Source organism: Bufo bufo, chromosome 3 (assembly GCF_905171765.1).
Source record: "Bufo bufo chromosome 3, aBufBuf1.1, whole genome shotgun sequence".
In the NCBI taxonomy this organism is placed as follows: Eukaryota; Metazoa; Chordata; class Amphibia; order Anura; family Bufonidae; genus Bufo; species Bufo bufo.
In genome coordinates this window covers 662,534,823-662,559,088 of record NC_053391.1, presented here as the reverse complement: position 1 = coordinate 662,559,088, position 24,266 = coordinate 662,534,823, and the positions used below count along the sequence as shown (strand labels likewise).

The 24,266-nt window shown below is 44.4% G+C and overlaps 1 protein-coding gene across 1 annotated transcript in view; it reads left to right on the top strand.

Moving 5' to 3' along the window:
* The window catches only part of PIWIL4 (piwi like RNA-mediated gene silencing 4), a 323,109-nt gene that overhangs the window by 284,876 nt on the left and 13,967 nt on the right, over nucleotides 1-24,266 (top strand). Inside the window, exons 14-17 of the mRNA XM_040422480.1 lie at nucleotides 9,812-10,012; nucleotides 10,091-10,194; nucleotides 15,001-15,071; nucleotides 22,649-22,802. Of these exons, the coding sequence (XP_040278414.1) occupies nucleotides 9,812-10,012; nucleotides 10,091-10,194; nucleotides 15,001-15,071; nucleotides 22,649-22,802 (530 nt within the window). The remainder of the gene's footprint in view (nucleotides 1-9,811; nucleotides 10,013-10,090; nucleotides 10,195-15,000; nucleotides 15,072-22,648; nucleotides 22,803-24,266) is intronic.

Here is a 24,266-nt window from a genome sequence, read left to right as displayed (position 1 = left end):
GGGGAAAACATTTTGTGAAAGTAAGTGTACTGGGCAGCCTCTAACCAGGCAAGAAAATTACACTCGGAGAACTGTAGTTCGGGGCTGAAGTCTGCTGAGCTGACGCTCCCCAATACCAGATCTTCACCATGTAAAGAAGTTACACCCCCCCTGGGGCATTGGGTGTCACGTAAGGTACGGAATAGTGCAGACCTGACCTCCACCGACACCACTGTCCCTACCTACTTGGACGATTCACCCTAAACGGCAGTTCCCAACTGGGCGACGGTCCATGACCTAAGTGCGCAGGACCTACTTAGGGGAGACAAAAAGGAGAAGTCAGTCAATACCAAAGAACACCATCAGAACCAAGAAAAAACAAACGCAAATTAATATACTAAGCAGTGTCAAAACCAGGAGCTAATGTCTAAATGAGTAATCAGAAACAACGTCACTAACAGGAAGAGGGTCAAAAAGTCCAGGAATCCAAACTAATCCAATCACAAACTAAGGGTTGATTCACACGACTGTATTAATTTCTATGAGGCCGCAAAAATGCGTACAGCACACGGTGTGCTGTCCGCATCCATTGTTCCGTACCGCAGCAAAAAATATAGAGCATGTCTTATTCTTGTCTTGGCGGACAAGAATATGCATTTTCTATATAGCGCCGGCAAAATGCGGAACGCACATGGCCGATATCCGTGTTTTGTGGATCCTCAATTTGCTCATCGCAAAACACGGTCGTGTGAATGCACCCTAAGTGTTTGTTTGAGGCAAGAAGACCAAATCACAGGCACCTGTGGCTAGTGGTTGCCTGTTTAAATACCCGACTGACCCAGCGTCCTTGCTCCCTGATAAGCAGACCAGCTCCACTGTCAGCAGGGCTGTTTGCCGCAGCGATAGAGCTAGACTCGTCACAGGAGCGCAACCAGGTGAGTACATGACATCAGGTACCGGAAAAAGGTCAAAACAAGTCTAAAGTGAGTGAATTATGTCTATTTTCAAAGAAGGAATTTATCAACTTTCAGAAAAGGGAATCTGTCACCATGATTCTGGACTATTCTGCAGTAATACATAAGTAGTACTGCACATGACAAGTCCAAATTGCCAGTATTTTCTGCTGCCCCCATTCCCCCACTGTCAGCACTCAACGCTGCACTTAAATACACAGTCAGGACTGCTGTGCCGTGCTGACATAATGGAGAGGACTCCTGTGCGCATGCACAGCAGTCCTGACAGTGTATTTCAGCGCAGCTATGAGCACTAACAGCGGACTCCTTGTTTTCAGCATTACTCACGCATTACTGCAGCTAATAGTTCAGATCGTGCTCTGTAGCGAGACTCCACCCCCTTAGGCCATAGCTGAAAATGGAAGTAATCAGAAAAAAGGGACGACTGTTTTCGGTGCCAGATTTCTCCAAAAACAGCTCCAAGCGCTTAGATAGTGACAGATCGGTAAATCGTTTCTTTCTATGTCCTTTTCACCCTCATTCATTTTTAGGTTTAGTGTCCCTTTAAGCAGCATTGCGGTATTAGTCGTTTTGTCATTTTTATTTTGGTTCTTATTGCTTCCTAACACCCAAATTGCTTGATTTAGAAACACTTCCTCAGTAAAGACAATGAGGTATTTTGTTCTGCCTGATTATAGCTGCTTCAGTCAGCCGCAAAAGTCCTAGTGATACGTAATAATATTCCGCCAGATAATCTCGCACATATTAAACCAGAGGCAGAATGAACAAATGCGCCATTTAAAAAAAAAAAACTGCCGCTTTATTGTCAGCATCATTACAGAAGAGGCTCTGATTAAGAAAAGGATAAATCAACATGGCAGCCCGATCATAACGCTGCGCTAATGCGGCATCATTAGTGGAACCGGCGGAAATCAAACCCCAGCCTTTGTTAATGTTAACATTTTAAGTAATAAATCCACAAAAGGTTTAATTACAATGGAATTAATTCAAGTCTTCATCTTCCATGCTTCAGTTGCTGAAGCTATGACGGCAGCCATCTTATGAGGTGAATATTCATGAGGTCAGCTTCTTAGGAAGCATGACAGGACCCTGTGTATGCTGTCCTCCTTGTTCATATCCACCGGTCAGAGTGACTTAAAGGCCATGTACACCTTCAGGTTTTTTTTTTTATGATTGAATTTAATCATTTAAAGCTAAAAATATTTTTTTCAATTGGTCTTTATTAAAAATATTGAGCCGTTCTGTCACAAAAGGTTAACAGTTTTTCTAGCTGTGCGAACCATACTTTCACTTTGTGCCGGTCATCTAATAACCCTTACCAAGAGGTCATAAACACTTATTCAAGCCACATTCTTGTCAGTAAGATAAGGACTGAGTTATGACGAGTGTTTATGAAGTTAGAGATCAGCGATAAAAGCTGCCTGACGGAACAGAGCCTTCACACGGGGCAGATTTTGTTGCAGAACATTCAGCTCGATTCACCTGAATGGGGTTTGAAGAAACCCATGTGCTTCCTCCTAAAACTGCTCCATCCAGATGAATGGAACTGATTTTCAGTTGCAGAAATTTCTTCAACAAAATCTGCCGCGTGTGAAGGCACCCTAAAAATACAGAGCCTACTACTAGAGAATCTCAAGCCTGTACAGAGAAAGGGGTTAAAAAAAATTATTAACCGCCTCCAGACCGCCTAACGCAGGATCGCGTTCCGGAGGCGGCAGCTCCAGGCAGAGTCACCCATTTATGCGTCATCTCGCGAGACGCGAGATTTCCTGTGAACGCACGCACACAGGCGCGCACGTTCACAGGATCGGAAGGTGAGCGAGTGGATCTACAGCCTGCCAGCGGCGATCATTCGCTGGCAGGCTGTAGATGCGATTTTTTTAACCCCTAACAGGTATATTAGACGCTGTTTTGATAACAGCGTCTAATATACCTGCTACCTGGTCCTCTGGTGGTCCCTTTTGCTTGGATCGACCACCAGAGGACACAGGCAGCTCAGTAATAAGTAGCACCAAACACCACTACACTACACCCCCCCCCCATCACTTATTAACCCCTGATCACCCCATATAGACTCCCTGATCACCCCCCTGTCATTGATCACCCCCCTGTAAAGCTCCATTCAGACATCCGTATGTTTTTTACAGATCCACGGATACATGGCTCGGATGCACAAAACACATACGGACATCTGAATGGAGCCTTACAGGGGGCTGATCACCCCCCTGTCATTGATCACCCCCCTGTAAGGCTCCAGTCAGACGTCCGTATGTTTTTACGGATCCACGGATACATGGATCGGATCCGCAAAACACATACAGACGTCTGAATGGAGCCTTACAGGGGGGTGATCACCCCATATAGACTCCCTGATCACCCCCCTGTCATTGATCACCCCCTTGTAAGGCTGGCTCCATTCAGAGGTCCGTATGTGTTTTGCGGATCCATGGATCGGATCCGCAAAACACATACTGACGTCTGAATGGAGCCTTACAGGGGGGTGATCACCCCATATAGACTCCCTGATCACCCCCTTGTAAGGCTGGCTCCATTCAGAGGTCCGTATGTGTTTTGCGGATCCATGGATCGGATCCGCAAAACACATACGGACGTCTGAATGGAGCCTTACAGGGGGGTGATCACCCCATATAGACTCCCTGATCACCCCCTTGTAAGGCTGGCTCCATTCAGAGGTCCGTATGTGTTTTGCGGATCCACGGATCCATGAATCGGATCCGCAAAACACATACGGACGTCTGAATGGAGCCTTACAGGGGGGTGATCACCCCATATAGACTCCCTGATCACCCCCCTGTCATTGATTACCCCCTTGTAAGGCTGGCTCCATTCAGAGGTCCGTATGTGTTTTGCGGATCCATGGATCGGATCCGCAAAACACATACTGACGTCTGAATGGAGCCTTACAGGGGGGTGAGCACCCCTTATAGACTCCCTGATCACCCCCTGTCATTGATCACCCCCCTGTCATTGATCACCCCCCTGTAAGGCTCCATTCAGACGTCCGTATGTTTTTTACGGATACATGGATCTGATCCGCAAAACACATGCGGACGTCTGAATGGAGCCTTACAGGGGGGTGATCAATGACAGGGGGGTGATCACCCCATATAGACTCCCTGATCACCCCCCTGTCATTGATCACCCCCCTGTAAGGCTCCATTCAGACGTCCGTATGTGTTTTGTGGATCCGCAAAACACGGACACCGCGGATCCGCAAAACACATACGGATGTCTGAATGGAGCCTTACAGGGGGGTGATAACCCCATATACACTCCCTGATCACCCCCCTGTCATTGATCACCCCCCTGTAAGGCTCCATTCAGACATTTTTTTGGCCCAAGTTAGCGGAATTTTATTTATTTATTTATTTTTTTCTTACAAAGTCTCATATTCCACTAACTTGTGTCAAAAAATAAAATCTCACATGAACTCACCATACCCCTCACGGAATCCAAATGCGTAAAATTTTTTAGACATTTATATTCCAGACTTCTTCTCACACTTTAGGGCCCCTAAAATGCCAGGGCAGTATAAATACCCCACATGTGACCCCATTTCGGAAAGAAGACACCCCAAGGTATTCCATGAGGGGCATATTGAGTCCATGAAAGATTGAAATTTTTGTCCCAAGTTAGCGGAAAGGGAAACTTTGTGAGAAAAAAACAAAAAAAAATCTATTTCCGCTAACTTGTGCCAAAAAAAAAAAATTCGATGAACTCGCCATGCCCCTCATTGAATACCTTGGGGTGTCTTCTTTCCAAAATGGGGTCACATGTGGGGTATTTATACTGCCCTGGCATTTTAGGGGCCCTAAAGCGTGAGAAGAAGTCTGGGATCCAAATGTCTAAAAATGCCCTCATAAAAGGAATTAGGGCCCCTTTGCGCATCTAGGCTGCAAAAAAGTGTCACACATCTGGTATCGCCGTACTCAGGAGAAGTTGGGCAATGTGTTTTGGGGTGTCATTTTACATATACCCATGCTGGGTGAGATAAATATCTTGGTCAAATGCCAACTTTGTATAAAAAAATGGGAAAAGTTGTCTTTTGCCGAGATATTTCTCTCACCCAGCATGGGTATATGTAAAAAGACATCCCAAAACACATTGCCCTACTTCTTTTGAGTACGGCGATACCAGATGTGTGACACTTTTTTGCAGCCTAGGTGGGCAAATGGGCCCACATTCCAAAGAACACCTTTCGGATTTCACAGGGCATTTTTTACAGATTTTGATTTCAAACTACTTCTCACGCATTAGGGCCCCTAAAATGCCAGGGCAGTATAACTACCCCACAAGTGACCCCATTTTGGAAAGAAGACACCCCAAGGTATTCCATGAGGGGCATGGCGAGTTCCTAGAATTTTTTATTTTTTGTCACAAGTTAGCGGAAAACGATGATTTTTTTTCATTTATTTTTTTATACAAAGTCTCATATTCCACTAACTTGTGACAAAAAATAAAAACTTCCATTAACTCACTATGCCCATCACGAAATACCTTGGGGTGTCTTCTTTCCAAAATGGGGTCACTTGTGGGGTAGTTATACTGCCCTGGCATTTTAGGGGCCCTAATGCATGAGAAGTAGTTTGAAATCAAAATCTGTAAAAAATGGCCTGTGAAATCCGAAAGGTGCTCTTTGGAATGTGGGCCCATTTGTCCACCTAGGCTGCAAAAAAGTGTCACACATCTGGTATCGTTGTACTCAGAAGAAGTAGGGCAATGTGTTTTGGGGTGTCTTTTTACATATACCCATGCTGGGTGAGAGAAATATCTCGGCAAAAGACAACTTTTCCCATTTTTTTATACAAAGTTGGCATTTGACCGAGATATTTATCTCACCCAGCATGGGTATATGTAAAATAACACCCCAAAACACATTGCCCAACTTCTCCTGAGTACGGCGATACCAGATGTGTGACACTTTTTTGCAGCCTAGGTGGGCAAAGGGGCCCAAATTCCAAAGAGCACCTTTCGGATTTCACAGGGCATTTTTTTCACATTTTGATTTCAAACTACTTCCCACACATTGGGGCCCCTAAAATGCCAGGGCAGTATAACTACCCCACAAGTGACCCCATTTTGGAAAGAAGACACCCCAAGGTATTTCGTGATGGGCATAGTGAGTTCATGGAAGTTTTTATTTTATGTCCCAAGTTAGTGGAATATGAGACTTTGTATAAAAAATAAAAAAATCATCATTTTCCGCTAACTTGTGACAAAAAATAAAAAGTTCTATGAACTCACTATGCCCATCAGCGAATACCTTAGGGTGTCTACTTTCCGAAATGGGGTTATTTGTGGGGGTTTTTCTACTGTCTGGGCATTGTAGAACCTCAGGAAACATGACAGGTGCTCAGAAAGTCAGAACTGCTTCAAAAAGCGGAAATTCTCATTTTTGTACCATAGATTGTAAACGCTATAACTTTTACGCAAACCATTTTTTTTTTACCCAAACATTTTTTTTTTATCAAAGACATGTAGAACAATAAATTTAGAGAAAAAATTATATATGGCTGTCGTTTTTTTTAAAAAAAAATTACAACTGAAAGTGAAAAATGTCATTTTTTTTCAAAAATTTTGTTAAATTTCGATTAATAACAAAAAAAGTAAAAATGTCAGCAGCAATGAAATACCACCAAATGAATACTCTATTAGTGAGAAGAAAAGGAGGTAAAATTCATTTGGGTGGTAAGTTGCATGACCGAGCAATAAACGGTAAAAGTAGTGTAGTGCAGAAGTGTAAAAAGTGGCCTGGTCATTAAGGGTGTTTAAGCTAAGGGGGCTGAGGTGGTTAAAGACCAATTGAAAAACTATTTTTTTTGCTCAAAATGAATGCAATGAAATAATAAAGAAAGAATGGTGTACTAAGCCTTTAAAAAGACTTTATGGGATTCACATATTGATGGCCTATCATCCAGTGAGGACTGCAGCCTCTTCCTAGGGCAGTGTTCATTAGTCAAATGGCATGTGTGCAGCATTGAGGTGCATGGGCCTGGGCTGCAATAACAGTAACAGCCACTGTATAATGTATGGCTCTGTGCTTGGTATGCTCTAAGGAGACTGGCATGCCAGGGATCAGACCCCCACAGATCAGATATTTAAGGGAACCCGTCACCATGAAAATGTGAATTAATCTGCAGGCAGTGTGTTATAGAGCAGAGAAGCTGAGCAGACTGATATATAGTTTTATAGAAAAAAATTCAGGATAACTTGTAATTTATTCATTTAAATTCGTGCTCATTCTATGCTTTGAAGTTAAGGAGGCGGAGCTATCAGTGATTGACAGCCTTATCCTGATGACTGTGTATACAATCACTGATAGGACCACCTCATAAACGCTCATTATAGCTAAATGCTTATCAAACTGTAAGAATGTGTCTTAAATGAGTGTTTATGAGGTCAGGAGATCAGAGATAAGACACATGAGCTGTCAGCTTGTGGACCTCAGGAGGGACATAGACTGATTTTTAACTACATGTATCACTAAAACTGCTTACTCCACTTTGTATGGAGTAAGCTCCTTTATGCGTGAAGCTATGTGGACATCCTCCTGCTTATAGCCTGCAGGCCTGTGACCCCCCTCCCAAAATTTGCATTCCTGTTAATGATACATTTTAATCACCACTCATAATCTTCCTAGAAACGCCCACGAAACCTCCCAGTAATACCCACTTTCAGGCACATTTGCGACACATAGTAAACAGGATGGTTGGTAGGTGTCCTTTCTGTCACACTGGCACGGCTTTACCGCTGTGATAACGCAGGTCAGAAGTCTGATGAGTGTATGTACAATGTGCTGTGTGTGGCTGGAGTAGTATAGTTTGTTTGCAGCATTTGCCTTGATCAGGAGCACATATGTCTTCACAGGAGCTGTATACACAAAACGGTAGCATATTTCAGACTATTTGCAAAGTTTGTTTCCTTTTTTTCTTCAACTTGTTTTATAGAAAAGATACAGTTTACAAATTAAACGGATGAAACAAAACTGTGTACATATGCCTACAGTAAGGGAATCGTGCACTAAGTATCAAAAGGCACAAGTATGAGTCCAAGAAATGATCCAGGCTTTGGAGGCTATGTTCACCTTCGGAGGAATTTTTTTTTTTATTGCATTTTACTCATTTAGGGCTAAAAAACATTTTTTCAATTGGTCTTTATTAAAAAATATTGAGCCATTCTGTCACGGAGTTAACTGTCTAGCTGTGTTCATCCTACGTTCACTTTGTGCCGGTCATCTAATAACCCTTATCGCTAAATTACTAAGAGGTCATAAACACTTATTTAAGCCACAGTCTTATCAGTAAGATATATAATGAGCGTTTATAAGGTCTGAGAGCAGAGATAAGGAGCCTGTCAGCTTCCTGCCTGACGGAGCAGAGAGTAAATTCAGATCCCTCTATTACAGCATCTCAGCCCTGTACAAAAAAGGCTCTATATTTGTAACCAATTAAAAAATATATTTTTAGCGCAAAATGAGTACAATGCAATAATAAAAAAAATGCCCCCAAAGGTGTACATAGCCTTTAAATGTCAGAATATTTTACAACAGGTGTGATAAAGTACATTTAGTATGTTATCAAGGGGCAATAAAAGGGTAAAATACACCCCCTTTTTTTTTTTTTAGCCCTTTGGCGATGTCCACTTGGCACATACCCTGCTATACCCCCACACTACGCAATCTCAAGATGCCAATGGGTTTTTATGGGAGCTGGAAGCTTTACAATGGCACCCTAAATAATGTCATCTTTACACATCTATTAGGCTATGACAGAAGCAGGGCCTAATAGGATGCTTGTCGGGGTTACACTGACACAGGCATAATACACAGAGGTATTTCAGTGCATTATATGAGCGGTTAAGTGATAGCAGGGCCTAGTCCCCTAGTGGGACTAAATGTTTAGAAATAAAATTAAAATAAGGAAAGAAAAATGTTTTCACCCTAAAAAATGTTCTATGTGCAAAAAAAAACAATACAAAAACACATTTTTGGTATAGCTGCCTCCGATATATGCAAGTATCACATGAGTTAACCTGGACGATGTAAAACATTTTATAAAAATGTTAACAATGAAAACATCACAAAAATAAATCTCACGGAAAAATTTAATAAACACCGAAAAATTACACCCAAAATATTGAGGAATTCAGACTTTTTTTCAATTTCCCCCCCAAAACAAGAACATTTATAAAAGTTTTTTAATACTTTATATTAATGCCAAAACTGTGCCATTAGGAAATACAGTCCGTCCTGCAAAAAAAAAAAAACTATTTCATCCGGCTATGTTGAGAAAAAAAACTTCAAATGTTGCTGTGTCTACAAGGCCATAAATTTTAAGGATTAAAAGGCTTAACAATCTAAATAATCAGCTCTTCTGCAGTAGATCCAGCGCAGGAACTGCACAGCTCTGTCCACTGTGTATTGGACAAAGCTGGAATGAGAGAATTGCTCCATTACATGGCGGACGAGGCTTTGAAATTCAGGCCTCGGAACCACCAGCTACTGTGAAACGACTGTTCGGTGGGGGTGCAGGGTGCTGGACCCCTACCTGTCACAGTGATGGATCCTGAGGATTGGCCATCACTTTTAAAAAACTTGTTCACACATTGTGAAAGTCCACAAACAGACTGAGGAACTCACTCATGAAATCAAGACAAAGTCTTAGGGCGCCCATATCGCATGCTGATTACCGCTGGTTGCCAGGCTGCACCTATACTTGCTATTGTTTCACATGGCAGGCACAGGGGCAGCCTGGCAATAAGCAGTAACCTGCATGCGGGTTCCTGCGGCCGCCCCTTATATATAGCATTTTTACCCTCTTCCCTTTTGTTTCATGCAGGTGTTTTGCATTCTGCCCTCCCAGTCCAAAGACAACTACGATTCCATAAAAAAGTACCTCAGCCTGGAACAGCCGGTCCCGAGCCAGTGTGTGCAGAACCGTACCCTGAACAAGCAGCACATGCTCATGAGCGTCGCCAGTAAAATCGCCCTGCAGATCATCTGTAAAACCGGAGGAGAGCTGTGGGCGGTAGAGATCCCTGTAAGCTTCTGACCTTCCCTGAGACCGGGAGACGTCCCTGTATTACTGTATAACTAAATGTCACTTATGTTCTCGTAGCTCAAGTCTCTGATGGTGATCGGGATCGATGTCAACAAGGACGCCATCAATAAGTCTCATACAGTCGTGGGCTTTGTGGCCAGCACAAATTCAAGACTAACCAAGTAAGTGTGCACACCGAATACATCCATTTACAACCATGGATTAGAGCGCTCCTTTCTCCACTGAGCACCATTATGCAGACCTCGGTATCTGACATCTTTGTTGCTAGGGATATGGTAGTGTAATCTGATCTTTAGCTCTAGAAATGCCTGTCACTGAACAATGGGCAGATAAGGGAACACAAGTTTTGGCAGGTCCTGCGTTCACACAGAATTTTTTGCTAGTGGAATTTGGCACAAAGTCCGCACCAAAAGGACACCGGCAGCCAGTCTAGTTCTGCCTCCCGTTTTTTAGCGTTTCATAGCATTTCTTGCATACGTGGTTAATCGCTGCGCCAAGCCAAGGATGTGTTTTTTCTTGACGCAGTGTCCAGATGGATGGCACTGGAAACCACAGAGGGCTTGTCTGGAGCTTTTAAAGGGAACCTGTCATCAGCTTTATGCTGCCCGTTCTGCTGATTTCACTGGTGCATCATAATCACAAGAGTCATAGCCCTTCAGGAGTGCTTGCTCTCTGGCCACCTGCTGATGATTGGCAATCTGCTCCTTAGTTTTTTCCCTGAGAGAGAACTGTCAATCATCAGTTAGGCAGAGCAGAAGCTTATGAATAACCATGACTCTTCTCAGACAGCCATGACTCTTTTCCAGGCCCAGGATGCAATGATTATAAAGCTGGTTCTCAGCAACCACTTAAATGGGTTATCCTGGAAAAGATGACATCCTCAGGATGGGTCATCATTATCACATCGATGGGGGTCTGAGTCCCGCCATCCAAGCCGATCAGCTGTTCCAAGGAGCCACTGTGCTCACCAGTGCTCTGGTACTGCAGCTCAGACCCATTGATTTGAATAGGGATGAGCTGCAGCTAGGCCATGGACCGATGTACAGTGATGTCACTGGCCTAGGAAGAGGCTGTGTTCCTCAAGGGAGCTTCTAACAGCTGATCGGCGGGGGTCCCAGGTGTTGCACCCCTGCAGATCTGATACTGATGACCTTTCCTGAGGATAAGTCATAAATATCTTTTCCTAGATAATCCCTTTTAAGGCTATGTACACCTTCGAAGGAAAAAAAAAATTATGATTGCATTTTGCTCATTTTGGGCTACTTTTTTTATTTTATTGGTCTTTCTTAAAAATATTGAGCAGTTCTGTCACAAAGGGTTAACTGTTTGTCTAGCTGTGCGCATCCTACTGTCACTTTGTGTCCGTCATCTAATAACCTTAGGTCTAAACCACTGAGAGGTCCTAAACACTTATTTAAAGGGAGTCTGTCACCTACCTGACCGGTTTCAAACAGATCACATTGTTCAGTGGGGCACAAAGACATGACACAGATGTTACCCGTGTTTAGTTCTTCAGATGCTTCAAATCGCCCAAAAAGTAGTTTTTTTTTATATTATATGCTAATGAGCCGTCGCAAGTGCCCAGGGGCGGAGAGTTTTCTGAAAGTGCCCAAGTTCCCCGCCTCACTCGTGCCTAACTGCGCCCCTCAGTAAGCTCAGGCCAGCCCTGTGACATCATATTTCCCTATAGGCTGTTCGCGCATCACTGCCGGGCCCGGGCATGCGCAGTGTTCTGCCCACTGTGGGCAAAGGGACAGGGATATGGAGTGTGCATGCGCAAGTTACTGGCGTGAAATTGGCGCATGCGCACTGCATATCTCTGTGCCTCTGCCCACAGTGGGCAGAACACTGCGCATGCCCGGGCCCGGCAGTGATGCGCGAACAGCCTATAGGGAAATATGATGTCACAGGGCTGCCTGAGCTTACTGAGGGGCGGAGTTAGGCGCGAGTTAGGCAGGGGAACTTGGGCACTTTCAGAAAACTCTCTGCCCCTGGGCACTTGCGACAGCTCATTAGCATATGATAAAAACGACTTTTTGGGTGATTTGAAGCATCTGAAGAACTAAACACGGGTAACATCTGTGTCATGTCTTTGTGCCCCACTGAACAATGTCACCTGTTTGAAACCGGTCAGGTAAGTGACAGACTCCCTTTAAGCCACATTTTTATCAGTAAGATAAGAACTGAGCTATAATAAGTGTTTATAATTTCAGAGATAAAGAGCCCATCAGATTAGCTGGGTGAGGAAGCAGAGAGAAAATTTAAGATCCCTCTAGTAGAGCATCTCAGACCTGTACAGAGAAAAAGGTTCCATATTTGTAATGAAGGCCAATGTAAAAATGATTTTTGGCTCAAAATGAGTACAATGCAATGACTAAAAAAAATTGACCCAAAGGTTTATATCCTTTAAGTTTAGCTTATGAATGACATTCAGCTCGTCAGTCACTACTTTATGCTGCCCTCAGTGAGGTCAGAATAAAGTTGATGACAGGTATCCTTTAAATTTCTTACCCAGGGTATTAATGCAAATAGAATGGTAGCTCCCTGTATATCTTGTTGATGTTGAGTCATACCAGCACATGACCTTTGCGGCCTGTGATTTTTGTAAAAACACTTTGACAATCGCCTTTAAAGGGCATCTGTCAGCAGATTCGCACCTATGACACTGGCTGACCTGTTACATGTGCTTTTGGCAGCTGAAGGCATCTGTGTTGGTCCCATGTTTATATGTGTCCGCATTGCTGAGAAAAGTGACCTTTTAATGTATGCAAATGAGCCTCTAGGAGCAATGAGGACATTGCCGTTACACCTACAGGCTCTGCTCTCTCTGCAACTGCCACACCCTATCCACTTTGATTGACAGGGCTAGGTGATGGTGTCTGCCTGCCCCTGTCAATCAAAGTGCAGAGGGTGCGGCAATTGCAGAGAGAGCTGAGCCTCTAGGTGTAATGGTAACGCCCCCGTTGCTCCTAGAGGCTAATTTGCATATATAAAAACTTCATTTTTGTCAGCAATGCGGGAACATATGAACATGGGACCAACACAGATATCTTCAGCTGCCAAGTGCACATGTGACAGGCAGGGCTGTGGAGTCGGTAGATAAATGGTCCGACTCCGACTCCTCAGTTTTTGTTACTTCCGACTCCTCTGTATTTAATATGTGAATGTGTTTTATACATTCCTTGAAGGAAAGAAAGGCAACATACATGTCATTACCACAGAACTACTGGCTAGGAAGCCGCTGCCTTCTCCTTTGTGTGCTGATCTTCTGCTGAAGATAGGGCAGTGGGGGGATCGGGGAAGGGGCATTTATTTTAAAACATGATTTCCCAAGTAGAATCCCATAGTCATGTTTAAAGTTTAAGCTAACAATCTGAGTTTACAAGTTTTTTATAGCCTTTTTATATCCTTAGCTGACTATCCATTCCCTTCACTTATACAAGTGTCTCTAGTCCTGCAAAAAACATAGTTACTTAATCAGTTATCAGTGAGAGGCTAGGTTAACCATGGGCGTTGCGTTCCCTGTAACAGCGGAACACAACACAATGGAAAGTATAAGTATTGCCGCTCCTTAACTGTGCGTTGCGTGGTGCCATATAGTGAAGCATATGAAATGCATGCTTCTTCACGGTCACTTAACGTGTTCGTTTTGCGGTAACGTGATGCACTGCATGCATTGGCCTTTATTCTTACAGTAGAGAAGTACCGTATTTTTCGCAAAAGTGAGGGGAACATAGCAGTGCGTCTTTTGGGGGGCGAATGCTGCGACCGTCCGGTGAATAGGCTGAGAGGGAGGAGGGGCTGGGGGCCGGCATCTGTTTCTGTAATGGCAGCGGGGCCCGGCGCAGTCACTGTATTCTACTACACCGGGCCCCGCTCACTGTAGTATATGGTAATCATATCTAACTTGTGGGTATTGTTAAAGTATTCCAATCATCTTAAATCTAGCGCTGTACTACTTACTACTAACTTCTTGGCAGTCAGGAGGCCGGGTGGGCGCTTGTAGCGTAGCTCACTACGTCACCCGCTGCTCCGCCCACTTTATAAATGAAGCAGGCACCGGGGCCCCGCTGCCATTACAGAAACAGATGCCGGCCCCCATTCACTACACAGGGACACTGTTATGGGGGGGATCTGTGGATGACACATAAGATAAGATGCTATATATGTGTCATCCACAGATGCCCCCACAATGATCCCCCATAACAGTGCCATCCACATATGCCCCCATAACAGTGCCATCCACATATGCCCCCATAACAGTGCCATCCACAGATGCCCCCATAACAGTGCCACCCACAGATGCCCCCATAACAGTGCCACCCACAGATGCCCCCATAACAGTGCCATCCACAGATGCCCCCATAACAGTGCCATCCACAGATCCCCATAACAGTGCCATCCACAGATGCACCTTTTGGTTAAAAAAAAATTTTTTCTTATTTTCCTCCTCAAAAACCTAGGTGCGTCTTATGGGCAGGTGCGTCTTATAGGGCGAAAAATACGGTAATTAATTATAACTTTTTGTGAATTGGGACATTTAAACTTGTTTTTTTTATTTTATTCCAATTTAAATCTAGTAGGAGTCGGAGTCGGTTAATTTTTTGCCGACTCCGACTCCAGGTACCCAAAATTGCCTCCGACTCCTCGACTCCACAGCCCTGGTGACAGGTCAGACAGTGTCATAGGTGCAAATCTGCTGACAGATGCCCTTTATGTGCAGATAATAAATCTGGCTGTCAGTTACGCGAGAACTTTTTTTTTTGCTTACGCACTTCAGAATCTTTTTCTATTTTTCTTTTCCTAAGTGCCAGTTTTGGGAAGTAACGGAATATCAGTTCTGCCAGATAGTTGTTTTCTACACTTTAGGCCATTTAATATCACAGATAATTCCGCTCGCTTCGTGAACAGAGCTTGTGAAATTTCAGCTCCGCTGCTGTTTTATCTCTATATTTTTCTTTTTTCAGGTGGTTTTCACAGTGCATCATTCAGAAAACAGGAACAGATTTTGCTGATTGCTTGAAAGTTTGCATGAAAGGTAATTTTAGCCGCCAGGCCTGGAACTGCTAAGATTGGCAGATAGTTCTCGCCGTGTATTAATCAGTCTTAAAATATCAGACAGCAAAATAGGCAGCAAAAACATGTTTACAATTAATCTGCATAATGTCTTGTGGGTGCATACACCACATACATCAATATTCCTTCTACAGGCACACTCCGGCAGGATGGAACAGAATTTTAATCTAACGCAACCTGAAAACCAATGTCTGCAGTTTGATTTCAAATATGCAATTTTAGGAAATGTTCCTGGAACTACTGTATATGACGGGCACATTTCTTAACATGTTATTTTCATAGTCCAGTATTATGAGTTTTCACATTGCTGTCAACGGAAAAAATGAGTACAACCTGTATCTAAAAGGACATGCTGCAAAAAATTGTATAAATAGTATAAATAATAGGAGATCAGTCATCCGCCCCATTTTCACAAACCTTAGATTGGACTTGTCTGTGGCTGTAATGCAACAGGCTGCAGCAGAAGCCCTTCCACACTTCTCTGTCTCCTGAAAGACCAGATATGCTAAGGCCCCTTCAGTCATTTGCCAGATGGGTATGGAAGAAAACAAGAGAAAGGTAGTAATCCTTGTGTTGTTTGCAAGGTTTTGGTCTCAAGAGTCTTTCTTTCCACACCCATTTATAGAGAGAGCCTGTGAGTCCTACAATCCTCGCCCACTTATAGGGAGGAAAAAATGCCTATAAAGCAATACCAGACCGCTTGCAAATCAAATACAAAACTTTATTACAGAGTTAAATTCATGATTAAAAGACATCAGTACAGGGAAAGGCAACATCATCTGGAGGAAGACACAGAAGATACAAAGTTCAAAAATTGTACATAAAGTCTGTCTTAAAAAAAGGCCTATAAGTCCTGATTCCCTTATACACTTATAGAGAAATGCTATGAGTCCTGCTTCCCCTGCCTACTTATAGATAAAGCTTGTGAGTCCTGCTTCCCCCACCCACTTACAGAGAGAGCCTGTGAGTCCTGCCTCCCTCACCCACTTATAGAGAAAGCCTGAGTCCTGCTTCCCCCACCCACTTATAGAGAAAGCCTGAGTCCTGCTTCCCCCACCCACTTACAGAGAGCCTGTGAGTCCTGCTTCTCCCACCTACTTATAGAGAAGGCATGTGAGTCCTGCTTCCCCCACCCACTTATAGAGAAAGCCTGAGTCCTGCTTCCCCCACCCACTTACAGAGAGCCTGTGAGTCCTGCTTCCCTCACCTACTTATAGAGAAGGCCTGTGAGTCCTGCTTCCCCCACCCACTTATAGAGAAAGCCTGTGAGTCCTGCTTCCCTCACCTACTTATAGAGAAGGCCTGTGAGTCCTGCTTCCCTCACCAACTTATAGAGAAAGCCTGAGTCCTGCTTCCCTCACCCACTTATTGAGAAAGCCTGAGTTCTGCTTCCCCCACCCACTTACAGAGAGCCTGTGAGTCCTGCTTCCCTCACCTACTTATAGAGAAGGCCTGTGAGTCCTGCTTCCCCCACCCACTTATAGAGAAAGCCTGTGAGTCCTGCTTCCCCCACCCACTTATAGAGAAAGCCTGTGAGTCCTGCTTCCCCCACCCACTTACAGAGAGCCTGTGAGTCCTGCTTTCCTCACCTACTTATAGAGAAGGCCTGAGTCCTGCTTCCCCCACCCACTTATAGAGAAAGCCTGAGTCCTGCTTCCCCCACCCACTTATAGAGAAAGCCTGAGTCCTGCTTCCCCCACCCACTTACAGAGAGCCTGTGAGTCCTGCTTCTCCCACCTACTTATAGAGAAGGCATGTGAGTCCTGCTTCCCCCACCCACTTATAGAGAAAGCCTGAGTCCTGCTTCCCCCACCCACTTACAGAGAGCCTGTGAGTCCTGCTTCCCTCACCTACTTATAGAGAAGGCCTGTGAGTCCTGCTTCCCCCACCCACTTATAGAGAAAGCCTGTGAGTCCTGCTTCCCTCACCTACTTATAGAGAAGGCCTGTGAGTCCTGCTTCCCTCACCAACTTATAGAGAAAGCCTGAGTCCTGCTTCCCTCACCCACTTATTGAGAAAGCCTGAGTTCTGCTTCCCCCACCCACTTACAGAGAGCCTGTGAGTCCTGCTTCCCTCACCTACTTATAGAGAAGGCCTGTGAGTCCTGCTTCCCCCACCCACTTATAGAGAAAGCCTGTGAGTCCTGCTTCCCCCACCCACTTATAGAGAAAGCCTGTGAGTCCTGCTTCCCCCACCCACTTACAGAGAGCCTGTGAGTCCTGCTTTCCTCACCTACTTATAGAGAAGGCCTGTGAGTTCTGCTTCCCCACCTACTTATAGATAAAGCCTGTGAGTCCTGCTTCCCCACCCACTTATAGAGAAGGCCTGTGAGTCCTGCTTCCCCACCTACTTATAGATAAAGCATGAGTCCTGTTTCCCCCACCCACTTATAGACAAAGCATGTGAGTCCTGCTGCCCCCACGTCCTTATAAGAAAAGCCTGTGAGTCTTGATTCCTTCCTTTAAGTATTATTTATATCCCTCTTGGCTTGATGTTTTTTTGGTCAATAGGATTTTGGTACATCAACCACTTACTATCAGATACTATCTCTTTTCTGTCAACGCATCAACAATATGTTACAAATAAATTTAGTTCAGTCACAGTTTGGCTTCTTTTTTTGCCATTTGCATTATTTATGCATAACTAGACATTGTTTCAGTGATTGTGCCCCTGATGAACCTCTTGGTTGCATACATGGGGCAAAACGCCCATGTTGATACATTTATATCAGTACATTTGTTCATTTTGTACAGTTCGGAACATTTTTCTCTAGTATTTCATTACAGGAGGATGGTTTGTATCTTTTTGGTGTGGCCTGTGGTTTTCACATATTCACAATTGTAACCACATAAATGGTACACCTTTTGTTGACCGCATGCTACACTTTTTGCGAGCCCTCTGTATATCTGTCCTTTGTCCACTCTGTCTCCTAACAGATTAGGGTAAGACAGGGACAACTTTGAAGAAAGTAGAATTTCTCTTGTCAGGGATGGCTATTCCCTTACGTAGGCAGGAATCATTGTTTTTTAGGAATGTATTAGGGAGAGTCTAGTTTTGATCATTTTATTTGTATTAATAATAAGTAAGTTAAGTGGTTTTTTTTCCGGTGATTTCTTTGGCTATATTCCATTTAGTTATTCTAAATTTTTCCTGATAACGGATCAGGTCCTGTGATTAGTCTTGCTTCCCCCACCTACTCATATAGAAATCCTGGTTCTCACCCCCCTTATTAAGAAAGCCTGTGAGTCCTGCTTCCCTCACCCCCTTACAGAGAAAGCCTGTGAGTCCTGCTTCCCCCACCCCCTTACAGAGAAAGCCTGTGAGTCCTGCTTCCCCACCACTTACAGAGAAAGCCTGTGAGTCCTGCTTCCCTCACCCCCTTACAGAGAAAGCCTGTGAGTCCTGCTTTCCCACCACTTACAGAGAAAGCCTGTGAGTCCTGCTTCCCCCACCCCCTTACAGAGAAAGCCTGTGAGTCCTGCTTCCCCCACCCCCTTACAGAGAAAGCCTGTGAGTCCTGCTTCCCCACCACTTACAGAGAAAGCCTGTGAGTCCTGCTTCCCTCACCCCCTTACAGAGAAAGCCTGTGAGTCCTGCTTCCCTCACCCCCTTACAGAGAAAGCCTGTGAGTCCTGCTTTCCTCGTCCACTTATAGAGAAAGCCCATGAGTCCTGCTTTCCCTACCCACATATAGAAAAAGTGTGTGAATCCTGCTTCCCCTACCTACTTATAGAGAAAGCTTGTGAGTCCTGTTTCCCCCACCCACTTATAGGGAAAGCCTGTGAATCCTGCTTCCCCCACCCACTTATATACAAAGCCTGTGAGTCCTGCTTCCTCCACCTACTTATAGGGAAACCCTGTGAATCCTGCTTTAATCACCCACTTGTAGTGAAAGCCTGTGAGGCCTGCTTCAACCCTCACTTATACGGAAAGCCTGTGAGTCCTTCTTCCCCCACCCACTTATACGGAAAGCCTGTGAGTCCTGCTTTCCCCACCCACTTATAGGGAAAGCCTATGAGTCCTTCTTCCCCCACCCACTTACAGGGAAAGCCTGTGAGTCCTTCTTCCCCCACCCACTTATAGGGAAAGCCTGTGAGTCCTGCTTTCCTCGCCCACTTGTAGAGAAAGCCTGTGAGTCCTACTTTCCCTACCTACTTATGGAAAAAGCCTGTGAGTCCTTAATTCCCGACCCACTCATAAAGTCTGTGAGTCATGCATTCCCCAACCAATCAAAAAAGCCTGTGAGTCCTGCTTCCCTCGCCCTCTTATAGAGAAAGCCTGTGAGTCCTCCCCCTCTCCCAAAGAGTGATTACCAGCTGTATATATATACAGTATATACAATTGCAAACTCCTGAAGAAAAATACCAAATCACATCATAAAACTTTTTGTCTCTAACCTTGGCATCGAACATCATGTATTTATTGTTGCAGATTTATGATCCTGATGCAGAAGAATAGTCAGCAGGAGGTGACATAGTATTCTTCTATTTAGTGACAATTCCTAGGTGCACCCAGTGGTATAACTGCACTATAAAGCCGTGGATCTCATGAGCGATATATATTGATAGAGGCAATCTGTGCCACTCAGGTATCTAATAAAGTAGCCAGGCTTCTACGAGCACTGGCAGACAGCAACTATCTGAGGATGAAGATAAGAAGTGAAAAATATAATCCGTTCTCAAGGACTGCATATCCCTGTTCTTAGGAGAGCGCTCGGAAGGCTTTGTGTCTTTATTTATTTACCATGGAGCTTGTAAGTCCTTGTGAACATTATATTACCCTGACCTGTATGGACAAAATCCTCAGTGGGAACGTGGAAAATAAGCTGGCGTACAAATATTGTGTGGAGCCCAAGACCATAGAAGTGAATCACAGGTTTTAATCTCTTTTTATGCACCCTAAAATTTAATTTGCCTTTACAGCTGCTGCTTGACATTGAGTGCTTCTGCTTAAAAATGTTGTCCCATCTGGACATTTGTGACATATCGATAGGACATGCCATAAACGTCTGATAGGTGCCCGTCTCACCTTTAAGACCTGCTTATGTCTCAAGAACAATGCTCTGCATGACTAGAGAGGGCACAGTGCCCGCACAGCGTCCTCTCAATTCTCTGCTATTGGACTTCCAAAGATAGCTGAGCCAGTGCACGTGTGCGGCCATCTCTCCATTCACTGTTTTAGGACTTTTGAAAATAGCTAAGTCAGCTCGGCTTTTTTAGGAACTCAACATGGACCCATTCTTGAGACAAGAGTGGGTGTCAGAGGTGGAGCCTGCACCTATCAGACATTTATAGCATATCCTATTCATTGAATACCCCTTTAATTTACTGGGAGCCAGTATGCCCAAGATCTTCTCCTGTTTTGTTATTTCCATGAATGCAGCCATACTATTGCTGAGGCTACAGTACACTACTTTACATTTATCAGCATCACATTTCACCTGGAATTTGCCTTCCCAGGCTGCCAAATGTCGAGCTCTTTATGTTCTGTAGTTAGGCATTGTCGTTATCAGTTGTTATCGCCTGGGAAACAGCTCCGAAAACATTCACTCCCTCCAGTGACATTGATGGTAAAGGGAAGTGTTATGTACTATTGGAAGTCATGAAGTGTTCATGTATAGTAAGTGTGGCTTCTCTAGCTGGTAGAGTCCCAGGTCAGAAGAAACGGCTGTAGACATCCTTGCATACAGCCATAATGTGGGTGTATGCAGGCGCAGTGCTGAGGACTATGTCAGATCCTATCCTGTTAGCTCAGGCAGGTGCAAGGATACAATCCGGTCCTGGACACTAAATATACAGCTTGTGCACAAGTGTAAGGATACAATCCGGTCCTGGACACTAAATATACAGCTCGTGCACAAGTGTAAGGATACAATCCGGTCCTGGACACTAAATATACAGCTTGTGCACAAGTGTAAGGATACAATCCGGTCCTGGACACTAAATATACAGCTTGTGCACAAGTGTAAGGATACAATCCGGTCCCGGACACTAAACATACAGCTTGTGCACAAGTGTAAGGATACAATCCGGTCCTGGACACTAAATATACAGCTTGTGCACAAGTGTAAGGATACAATCCGGTCCTGGACACTAAATATACAGCTTGTGCACAAGTGTAAGGATACAATCCGGTCCTGGACACTAAATATACAGCTTGTGCACAAGTGTAAGGATACAATCCGGTCCTGGACACTAAATATACAGCTTGTGCACAAGTGTAAGGATACAATCCGGTCCTGGACACTAAATATACAGCTTGTGCACAAGTGTAAGGATACAATCCGGTCCTGGACACTAAATATACAGCTTGTGCACAAGTGTAAGGATACAATCCGGTCCCGGACACTAAACATACAGCTTGTGCACAAGTGTAAGGATACAATCCGGTCCCGGACACTAAACATACAGCTTGTGCACAAGTGTAAGGATACAATCCGGTCCTGGACACTAAATATACAGCTTGTGCACAAGTGTAAGGATACAATCCGGTCCTGGACACTAAATATACAGCTTGTGCACAAGTGTAAGGATACAATCCGGTCCTGGACACTAAATATACAGCTCGTGCGCAAGTGTAAGGATACAATCCGGTCCTGGACACTAAACATACAGCTTGTGCACAAGTGTAAGGATACAATCCGGTCCTGGACACTAAATATACAGCTCGTGCACAAGTGTAAGGATACAATCCGGTCCTGGACACTAAATATACAGCTTGTGCACAAGTGTAAGGATACAATCCGGTCCCAGACACTAAATATACAGCTTGTGCACAAGTGTAAGGATACAATCCGGTCCTGGACACTAAATATACAGCTTGTGCACAAGTGTAAGGATACAATCCGGTCCTGGACACTAAATATACAGCTTGTGCACAAGTGTAAGGATACAATCCGGTCCCAGACACTAAATATACAGCTTGTGCACAAGTGTAAGGATACAATCCGGTCCTGGACACTAAATATACAGCTTGTGCACAAGTGTAAGGATACAATCCGGTCCTGGACACTAAATATACAGCTTGTGCACAAGTGTAAGGATACAATCCGGTCCCAGACACTAAATATACAGCTTGTGCACAAGTGTAAGGATACAATCCGGTCCTGGACACTAAATATACAGCTTGTGCACAAGTGTAAGGATACAATCCGGTCCCGGACACTAAATATACAGCTTGTGCACAAGTGTAAGGATACAATCCGGTCCTGGACACTAAATATACAGCTCGTGCACAAGTGTAAGGATACAATCCGGCCCTGGACACTAAATATACAGCTTGTGCACAGTCTAAATAGCAAATGGCTCTCAAATTCTTAGAAAAAAATAAAATCACATTTTGTACTGAAGCCATTCGTGCCTAATTCAGGACATGGCGAATGTCTCTGACATACCTCTAGTAATATACAGTATAATTACAGAAGCTTTACATTAGTCAGAGGAGATTTAGGAGATTGGACTGCACCCCAAATGATCCTCCAGGTGACTTCACTATTAATACAACCTACTTGTGTCGTGTCATTCTGTGTCTTCACTTCAGGCGCTATTGAAAAGTGGCAAAAATGTAATAACGACTTGCCCAACCGTATAATCATCTACCGGGATGGAGTTGGAGATGGACAGCTCCAGATGGTTGTTCAGTATGAAATCCCTCAACTTCTTGGCTTCTTTAAACAGTCCCGGCCTGCATACAGGTATGGCAGCAGTAGTGGAAGCATGTATTTGTGGGTAAATTTCAAGGGGTTCTCCGATCAATTGATTTCATACTCATTTCATAGATTATAATAAACAGCTCTGGCCGTTGACATGATGTCGCAAAGCAATCCAGTGAAGGGATGCACGTGTGCTTGCATAGTATGGCGCCATCTGGTGTTCACAGTATGTAGCATTGTGAATGTCCACCTGCTGAGCTAAGTGCTGGTGGTCACACATGCCCAGTCACTGTTTTCACAGACTGGTCTCTGTATAGTGATCCTCTGTAGCTTTCTGCTGATTATACAAAGTGGTATCCCCCCCCATTCAGCTGTTCCAGTTTGCTGCATTCTCCATACAGTGCAGTGAGTGGAGAGGTGGCTGTGCATCTGTGCAGCCCTCTTCATTGAAGATTATTGGACTTGCAGAAAGAGCCGAGCACCTACAGACTTCAGTTATGGTGTATGGAGAATGCAGTCATCAGGACTTGGCAAAGGAAGGTCACAGGACCACTGTTCTCCCGAGGTTTCCAGAAGTAGGGATGGGCATCACCTATCAGGCACACCTAGGAAAGAAATAGCCATTCAGTATTTTTCATCAGTATTTGCAAGACAAAACCATGAGGCACAAATCCATTATACTTTCCTCCGTACAGAAGTGACCGAATGCATATTTCTAATCTTTAACTTAGAGCTTCTATAATATACCCTTATAGAAAGTATAAGTTCGTTCCACCTTTTCGGTAATTTTGTGAACGACCCCAATTTCTCAAGATACAAATTCAGTACAGTACCACAACGCTAGCAAAACCCTCGAGAGGCAGCAACCACAGGGAGGCCCCACATAGATCACAAACAGCTCCCAGCAGAGTATTGCACAATCATGCCTCTTTGTTGTGTTTTTTCAGAGCTGATCATCTGGCGGGGTTCATCTCTGGGTTTGGTGAGCCTAGATTAAGGTTCAGGAAGGACACATCATTTGTCACGCCCTGTGTAGACTGGGATTTGCCGCCGACAAGCAATTCAACTTTATGGGGATGAACGCTTGTAGTGACAGTCGGTCACCCCCATACAGAGGGGGTGATTGCGGCATGTAAATGCATCTGAACAAGAGGGCGATGATTGGGAATGAGCGGTTCACTGCCCTGTGTATCACCCCTTTTAATGGGCCCTTAGAGTGGTTGTTCCTGTTTGTTTGAAGGGCTCGCTGATAATATGCTGATGGCGGGGAGCCCTGTAGCTGGGAACCCAACCATCATTGAGTAGTCACATCTCCTGCAGAGTAAAATCACATATAGACATGGCGGATCCTAGGCACTGCCTGCTCCCATTATGTAGAAACTTGAGTGCAGAGCCCAGGTCTGGACATTTCCATTCATGGTGTCCTCCACACCAGACGGTCCATCCATGTGTGAGGAGGAGATGTACAGGCAAGTTCTGGGGTTTTCCCTCAAAATTAACCCAGCT